At 46.9% G+C, this 9,155-nt stretch overlaps 2 protein-coding genes across 2 annotated transcripts in view; one reads left to right on the forward strand and one right to left on the reverse strand.

Annotated features, from left to right (window-relative positions):
- The window catches only part of LOC139928106 (C2 calcium-dependent domain-containing protein 4C), a 304,401-nt gene that overhangs the window by 30,887 nt on the left and 264,359 nt on the right, over nucleotides 1–9,155 (reverse strand). The window lies entirely within an intron of this gene.
- tle2a (TLE family member 2, transcriptional corepressor a) overlaps nucleotides 1–9,155 on the forward strand; it is a 37,053-nt gene that overhangs the window by 9,983 nt on the left and 17,915 nt on the right. The window contains exons 2-3 of the mRNA XM_078285511.1: nucleotides 271–437; nucleotides 8,691–8,814. Coding sequence (XP_078141637.1) covers nucleotides 271–437; nucleotides 8,691–8,814 — 291 coding nt within the window. The remainder of the gene's footprint in view (nucleotides 1–270; nucleotides 438–8,690; nucleotides 8,815–9,155) is intronic.

Here is a 9,155-nt window from a genome sequence, read left to right on the forward strand (position 1 = left end):
CTTTGTAAAATCCATTTTGGAAGTAGATGCCGATATTCTGAAGACATAGCAGGCAGACTCTATGGGTGACTGTGTCCTTTTGTCAAATCATCACATAAAATTAGTTACATAGACAAAAACAGACTACTTTTAATGACATTTTTGTATCCATCCACCCTTTGATAATTAACACGAGATTCGGAAATTGAATATCAAATATGATGTCTTTTGGCAATTGTCCCAAATCTGTAAATATTCTAGGTCTTAATCTGCTACCTCTTTTCTCCTCAGGCACCTCTGCAGCCACCCCCGGGGTCCTCGGCCTCCGTGGCGGCGGCTGCCGCTGCTGCAGCAGCAGCAGCGGCATCTGGGACACCCCAGTCACTGAAACTAACCTACCCAGAAACTCTGGACCGCATCAAGGAGGAGTTCCAGTTCCTTCAAACCCAGTACCACAGGTGGGTGTGTGGGTGTTTCTAGAGTGTGTGTGTGTCCACTTCAGACCCAGTGTAACAGATCCGTCTCAGTCTTTCTCTCGCTCCCTTACCTCATGTGCGCACGCACATATTCATACACACACCCATATTCACACTCACTCTTTTGAATCCAGTTATAACAAGTCCATTGAGATCACCTTCCAAGGGCACTGAGTGGGAAGATGAAGAGAAAGAGAAAGATGGAAGTAAAGACAGAAAGAGAGAGAGGAAGATATTTAAGTACAGCACTTGACAAAAGGCTGAAGACTTCAGTGCATTCTTCATCTCCTCCTTTTAGATCAGCCTGAATAAGGCTCTTTCTGGACATTTTTATCCATAGTTGTAATATTGTGGTTGAGTTTATGTGTAGCTATGCTGTGTGATATTTTGGCTCAGATGAAGCATTTTCCTGGCGGAGTTTCCTGGACCATTTGGGTATACGTGCTGTCCATTAGGGGTGTATATGCTGTCTTTTCTTTTTTTTTTTTTTTAAAAATGAGTTGCTATACAGTATGTGTGTATGCACACATTAGCACTGGTATATGCAAATGTGCAGGCTACTATGCATGTGCATGCATATTTCTGTGTGTGTGTGTGTGTGTGTGTGGCGCGCTTGATGTGCAGGAATGTGTCCAGAATGCTTTTGAATGTGGGACTGGGGCTGGCTGTGGTGTCCCAGCTCTCTCTCTATCTCTCTCTCTCTCTCTCTCTCTCTCTCTCTCTCTCTCTCTCTCTCTCTCTCTCTCTCTCTCTCTCTCTCTCTCTCTCTCTCTCTCTCTCTCTCTCTCTCTCTCTCTCTCTCTCTCTCTCTCTCTCCCTCCCTCTCTTTCTCTCTCTCTGTCTCTGTTCTCTTGGCACACCTTCACAGGATCCCCCCCTCCACACACACACACACACACATACACACACACACTTTTCTCCCTGCTTTGATTCAGTCGGCCAGGATCTCCCCTCCCTCCCCTCTGTCCCCCCTCCAACTTCTATTGTATGGCCCCCTTTCCCTAACCCGTCTAAACCCCCTCGCTAGTCCCTCCCTAGTACACACAGACACTGCTGTGTGTGTGTGTGTGTGTGTGTGTGCGCCCATTCTTCTGTCCTTCCCGCTTGCCACAAGCTCAAAAAGTCCCAGTCCAAACAACATGGAGACCTGGCCGGCTGATTCCAGACATACCTTTGGATGGCCCCAGCAGCTCAGATTAGGCCCCACACCAGCACAACACTGAAGGCTAGGATGCTGGCCAGCTTTTAGCCTTGTTTAGAAAGTAGGCATTTATTTTAGACATCTTTTTGGACATTCGGAATTTGGAAGTTGTGGGAGAACTTTATGAAAAAGTGTGTGTGCCTAGTGATTCAGGGGCCAATCCTAGGCTAGTGGTCTTGGTCCTAAGTCTCTGCCATTGATGAATTTTTAGTTCTACTTGTGTGCATTCGGGTATGTATGTGTGTGCTGTACATGTGTGCCTGCCTTTTTAAAGCCATCCTACATCCTTCTGTTTTAGTGAAGTTAGGTTTACAGGATTCAACACTGAAAGGGCTCCATATGAGTTCTTATTTCACAGACACTTAAAACAAATGTCATTTTATCTTAAAGAAACACAAAGTATAGGCTGTCATATCTCCCCATGACCCCTTTGGAGGGACCAAAACATATTTGCAAAGGGCCTGTGAGAGACCTTTTTAGCAGGATTGACCTAGACAAATCAGGCCATTCATTGAACATGAGTCAGCCCAGGATCTGTTGGTTGAGGCGGTGTGATCAGTTCCTCTGGCAGGAATTCAGCGTTACACCTCATGTTACAAAACACCTGGAGCGTCGCCCTCTCGCCAAGTACTGGTACTGAGAACCCTGCTAGCAGGATAAACAATGAATGAATGATGAGATTAAGAAAGAGATTGGGAGCGAGAGCAAGTTTGTGATTACAGTGTCCATCTTCCAGCTAATTTGCACTGTCAGACTACAGTGTGTTGTTGTAGCAGATCTAGGTTTCCAAGAAGGATTGTTTAGCTGTCCTAGGCTGCTCCAGCAGCCCAGAGGCTGTTTAGGGCACAAAGACGGGACTCATTTACACCGCGGATTACTACAACTGGAAATTAATGCAGCTTTAGTAATCCATTATCCATAACAACTGTTGTGCAACAATTAGTACTCTCCGACTGTGCTAAAAGATGGTTCCTTTTTTCCCCCCATGTGATAGTCAGATGTTTCTTTTAATCTGACAGTAATGTGTATGGCCCTGTTGAAAATGGAATGACTGGTTTGGCTTGCTGGTAATTGCCATACAATCATCGGTGAGCTTGAGCTTCTGCTAATGCTGCGCCGTAGGGACAAAGCAGCAACAATACTGTGTCCTTGATTTTGAACAAAATAATTTGTATATTTAACTGAGGAAATCGTTGCTGATGTAAATTTAAGATGAAATTTCAGATGTTGGTCTGCTATTACTCCTGTTGATTTAGCACCAAGGCTGATTTTCTCTTTATTATTTTGCTGAAGTGTGTATGGCGATCACCAGGGAGCCAAATCATGCATGTCAATTTCACCTGGGCTGTATGCTACTTCCAGGTCATAAAACCGCCTATGGCACAAACACAGAAGTTATCCTTTAACATTGGAAGCGGTGCAGTAAAACCGCTTGACTCTCTTCCGTAACGGTGCAACGCTCTGAAACCGTTGGATGCCACTTTGCTTCCTAAACCTAACCCTGAAAAAATCAGTTTGGCAACAGTTTGGCAGACGGATAGTGTTCAGTAAGATTAGCAGTGGCCTTGTTTAGTCCTATAGCAGACAGATCTGGCCAGAGATCCTCATCTGATCACAGACTACACCTCATGTAATCAGACTCGCTCACACACTAATCACACTGCAAGGAAAACATGACCTATACACCCACAGAGGGACGCACACACACACACACGGACACACTCAGACAGAGACGCATGATTCTGACACGCACAGATACACACATGCACGGGCCTTTCCCAATTATCTTCACACACAGATAGATGTGGTCTAGAAATAGCAGGGCTTAGTTGTGTATTTTGGCTGCAGAGAAGGTGGCTGGATTCTGATAGATGTTGGATTAGATGGCAGGAAAGAGACAGAGGAAAGAGATTAGCACTGATGAGCTGCGAGTATCTATGTATGTGTGTGTGTGTGTGTGTGTGTGTCTGCGTGTGTGGACGGGTGGCAGGCAGCATATCTAAATTTGTGTCACTTGTTGGTTTTGACTTGGTGTGGCTGGTGTTGAGGGATAACAAGAAAGATATGTGAAGCTCAAGACAGGAAAGGGTTAATTAATCAAAAGGACATCGGAGTGGACCTATTCTGCTTTTGTCTTGTGTGTGTGTGTGTGTGTGTGCGCGTTTGTGTTTGTGTGTATATGTGCGTTGGCTATCTAAACAGGCTGTAATCAGCAGACTGAGGGGAGACAGGAGGAGCTGCTGACACAGAGCTCTCATTACTGTAATTCTCCCTCTCTCTCTATATACACACACACACACACACACACACACACACACACACACACACACACACACTGTTCCCGGTGAATGCAAACATGCTTGCGCTATGACCAACATATGCCTGCGGGTGTGTGTGTGTGTGTGTGTGTGTGTGTGTGGTCTGTAGTGTAAGATAGGCTCTCCACTCGGCGCTAACATGCTGCCACTCAGCACTTGAGAGCTCCTCCACTCCTCTCTGCCCAAATACTATGCAGTCGTAGTAACTATTGCCAGACACACACATACACACACACACACAAACACACATATATATGGTGTATATATATATGGTGTGTGTCATGCCATGTTGTCTTTAGCGTATTTTGCCGTCTCTGCTGTCAACATGTAAAATGGTACGGATTAATAACTGAAATGTTAACAAGCATAAAGAGAAAGACTGGCAGTGATACTGGCTAGTTACCTTTATATTACAAGTACCCATATAGGCTGTGTGTATCTATACTGGGATAGAAAAGTCAGAATATTACTGGATGCTGTGTTTTACTGCCTGCCTGTCACTCACCAAACGATGAAATTATATTTGCTTTAGAGAGGGCTGAGGGTTTGCGGTTTGTTTATGGATGTGTATGCATTTTATTCGTGGGTTCGTCTGTGTGACACAACCTCTCCCTGTTCTAAGTGTGTGTGTGTGTGTGTGTGCGCGTGTTTATACGGTTATGAAAGAGCAGCCCATACAGTGAATTCCCAGAGTCTGGCAGCAGGGAGGGGTATGGTTGGCCTGCTATTGTGCGACAAGATCCCAGCTTTGTTTAGTGTGTGTGTGTGTGTGTGCGTGCGCGTGTGTTTGCTCTTGTACACGCCCTTGAGAGATGATGAAAGACTACACGGTCGAGTTGGGTGGGTCTCTGGTGTGTGTGTGTGTGTGTGTGTGAGAGAGTGTGTGTTTGAAGTGAGGAAGTGGGGAGAGACTGAGCGAGAGAGAGAAGCCGAAGGTTTTCCAGTGTTGTAGTGGAGCAGAGAGGAAAGGCTCATTAATAGTTAATGAGATGTAAAGCGAACATGCACATACCTGGAGGGGGGGTAAACGGCCCCGACGCTTCAAAGGCACGACACTGGCACAGTCAATACATAGCTCCCACCAGTGTGTGTGTGTGTGTGTGTGTGTGTGTGTGTATACTTTCCCACTGGTACCTCTATATTTGCTGTAGGATTTTGTAGGTTACGGCGCCTGTTTGCCTAGACATGGACGGGCTATCTAAAGCCAATTCAAATTCTGAATCAATGGTGGAATCAGAATTGATAGCAGCGTGCCAGAATCAATGGGGATCAATAGGTTAGAGAATGCTCTGTTTCTGCAGTCCTTCTGTTCACACGAGTGCCTTTTTGTGGAAAGAAAAACCAATGTTTGCTTGCATTTTCTCTCTGTGAAAACAGCTAAAACATACTCTCATAAGGAGCTAAAAGGAACGGACAAATGTTTTCTAGAAAACAAAAATAGGAAAATATGTCTCCTTTTTTATAGCAAAATAATCAATGTGAGAATAGTGACAGTGTCATATTGTTAAGGAGAATGCACACTGGAAATGGAAGAGTTGGCGTCTTAACAATACCCTGTAGCCTTATACAACTCCTAGTCTAAAAAGGCAGTCGGCACATTTCTACACAGTGCAGGATCTTAATTAGATGCTTACTATCTGTGGGTGCTCATTAGAGTCATACGTGCCAGTGTGTCTGCATGTGTGTGCTCCATTTGTGTCTATTTAGGGTGTGTGTGTGTGTGTGTGGGGGGGGTGCATCTGTGTGCCTGTGTGTGTGCTCCAATCACATGTGGTGTTTCTGTGTGCCTGCCTAAATACTTGCATGCTACAAGTGTGTTTTTGTGTGTCTGTTGTGCATGGTTGTGTATGTGTGCATGCCTAAATGCTTATGTGTTCCAAATGTGTGTGTGTGTGTGTGTGTGTGTTCAGTAGCAGTGCAGCACTGACAGAGCTGTCTGAGGGCTGGCAGGCTGCAGATTTGTAGCGCATTCGGCTGATCATCTTATCTCCTGTCACCGCCAGCGAGAGATTGGAGGAACCGAGCCCACCGTGACACACACACACACACACACACAGTCATATCTCCTTTTTTCTTGCTTGCTCTTTCTCTCTTGCTCGCTCACTCGTTCACTCTCTCACTCAATCTTGTTTTCTCTCGGTGTCGCTCTGTCCTGTCTCTTTCTCTCCCTCCTCATAACTCCCCCCCCCCCCTCTCTCTCTCTCTCTCTCTCTCCCTCTCTCTCTCTCCCTCTCTCTCTGTCTCTCTCTCTCTGTCTCTCTGTCTCTCTGTGAATGGTGCTGAGCCAAGGACTAATTATTACAGGCAATCATTTCTACATGAAATACCCACTCCCTGCTCACCCCCCCCCCCCTCCTCTCCCAGTCTGCACCCTCCCCCCCTCCCCCCACACACACTCTTTTATGCTCCCGCAGTCACATAATGACACACACACATACACACACACAGAGTAATTTCCATTCCTTGAAGTCCATTTTGTGGAGAATGGCTATTGCTTTCTGAGTACGACCTTGGGTCCCTGCTGTAAGCACACGAAGTGACCGTCTTTTTCCTGAAAATACCTCCCACCTCCCCCCTTCTCTTTTCTCCTTATTCCTTAATTGCACGGCTGACTGCTGCTCATCAAAATCTGATGGGTTGAGGTGGTGGTGTTCTGTGTGTGTCGTGTGTGTGTGTGTTTGTGTGTGTGCACCAGCCGGGCTAAGTGAGTGGTCATTTTCCAGCATCTTAAACTAGAGCCCTTTACTTCCTCCTCAGTCTCAGCAAGGGCTCTCCAAATGACCTGATAGTATTCGGTAGCATTATTTAATCCATCCTTAAGCTGCAGGTTGTCATTAAGCATCATGGCAAACACATTTAAAATAGTAAGCGTTCCAGAGCAATCACTGTCTTTATCTCAACATTTGCCGATAGTGTTTCTGTGTGTCTGTGGGTGGGTGTGTGTGTGTGCTTCTAGTCACGGCTCTGCTTCTCCAAGCTCATCCCAAGTTTAAGTCTTGATGAACACACACACACAGAACTGTACACACACACACAGAACTGTACACACACACACACACACACACACACGATGGCAGCAATAGTTCTCAGAAAGCCCAGCCGCGGGTGACTTGTGCGAGAGGCAATTCCACTGTAATAAAATCTATAGGGTGGGGTGTGGGGGGGGATTTAATCCTCACTTCCCTCCACCCTCACGCCCCCCCCACTCCCCACTCTCCTGCTCTTCCTCCCTCCCTCCCTCCCTCCTCCGTCCCTCTTCTCCTCAACTGGCTGGCAATGATAAATGAGTCAATTATGGGTGTGTGTGCGCGCGGCGCTGGCGAAGGGGAGCGGATGGGGCCGTTATTACCTGTTGCGGCTGGGGGTAATGTTGCGGTATTAATCATATTCTAATTTTCCTCCGCCAAACGACCCCCCCCCCCCCCACACCTCACCCCACCCACCCACTCCCACCCCAACACGCTGCAACCCCCGCATCAATCTATCTGCCGCCCGCAACAAGTCAGCGTAAACCGCCGAGGGCCCAAAATATACTGCCTCTCTGGGGAGGGGGAGGGGGGAGCGGGAGGTAGGGCACGGTGTGTGTGGGTGTGTATGCGTGTGTGTGAGAGAGAGAGAGAGAGATGGAGAGTTGCAGAGGTAACGAGGGAGGTGTTTGTGTGTTTGCACCCGATGCACGAGCACATTCAGAAATGGGAATGTGTGTGTTTTCAACTGCAGCCATTGGTTTATCCAGTTTTAGAGGACACTTGGGACCGTTGTGGGTGCAGGGAGAGAGACGGGCAGACACCGAGAGGACAGACAGAAATATAGGACACATGGGAGAAGTGTTTGGCTGCCACCTCCTCAAGGAGAAGTGTGTGCATGTGTGTGTGACACCGTGCCAGGCCTCGTGGTATCTGTAGGTCACACTCATGATTACTTGGCTGGGACAGACAGGCTGGGCGACAGACGCAGGTCATGTCCCAAGTATTGGAAGAGTAGAAGGAGGGAGTGATCGCCAAAGAGAAACAGGGAAAGTCATTAATATTAGTGATAGTAGATAGGGCAACTACACAATGGCCACTTTTGACCCACTTAACCACAGGCTTCGACTAGTTCAGTGAAACTTGGCAAAGTGTGTGTGTTGTAGAAGATGAAAGAGAAAGGGTGGGGGGGGGGGGGGGGGGGGGGATGGTCAGACAGACAGGCAGGCAGGTAATTGAGGAGAAGGAAGCGACAGAATGAGGAGCGGAGGGCACATGGATAGATAGAGAAAATTGTCCAGAGAGAGAGAAGCAGGGAGAGGAGTAAAAAAGTGAGACACCTTGGATGTGCCTGCCTGCAGTCTTGGCTGGATTTCAGGCTCCAAGCGTGAGTTCGTCTATTTCTGCTCTGCTCTGAGGTGATAATGGGCTGTCAGCACCCCAGCCACCCTGCTCTCTCCTCCCCTGTGTGTGTGTGTGTGTGTGTGTGTGTGTGTGTGTGTGTGTCTGAAAGTGAGTGTGTGTGTGTTTGAGTGTGTGTGAGAGAGAGAAAGTGAGAGAGTGAGGAGGAAGTAATTTGTTGTCATGTTGCTAATTGCGTTGTGTATTTTTATTTGGAATATGATGCAAACCAAAAGCCTAACACTTTACTCTTCTCTTCTCTTCTCTTCTCTTCTCTTCTCTTCTCTTCTCTTCTCTTCTCTTCTCTTCTCTTCTCGTCTCTTCTCTTCTCTTCTCTTCTCTCTTGCAGTTTGAAGCTGGAATGTGAGAAACTGGCCACAGAAAAGACTGAGATCCAGAGACACTACGTTATGGTGAGACACACACACACACACACACACAGACGGACCCAGCCTCTCCGCGTACACTCACAAGTGTGTTGCCAAGACCGCTGAATCCCCTTCATCTGCTAACAGCTGCCAAACGACACCCACTGAAAACCACATGCAAGACCACACACACTACCATACACACACATTATAGGACTGCAGAATAAACAGCACTTACATGGGCGTGCAATCTATGTGCTTGTGTTTGCGAGCGTTTCTTTTTGTGTCTGGGAGTTATATTCTGTGGATGTGTGTGTGTGTACATGAACACATGTGCCTGTGTGTGTGGAGAGTGAATGAACCTAAATTCAGTCTATCCACCTTTTAAAATGTATGAAGTGGCTCTTCTGCCTTTTCAGAAAATCGAAATCTTCTGAATTGAGTTC

The sequence above is a fragment of the Centroberyx gerrardi genome, chromosome 9 (assembly GCF_048128805.1).
Source record: "Centroberyx gerrardi isolate f3 chromosome 9, fCenGer3.hap1.cur.20231027, whole genome shotgun sequence".
NCBI lineage: Eukaryota > Metazoa > Chordata > Actinopteri > Beryciformes > Berycidae > Centroberyx > Centroberyx gerrardi.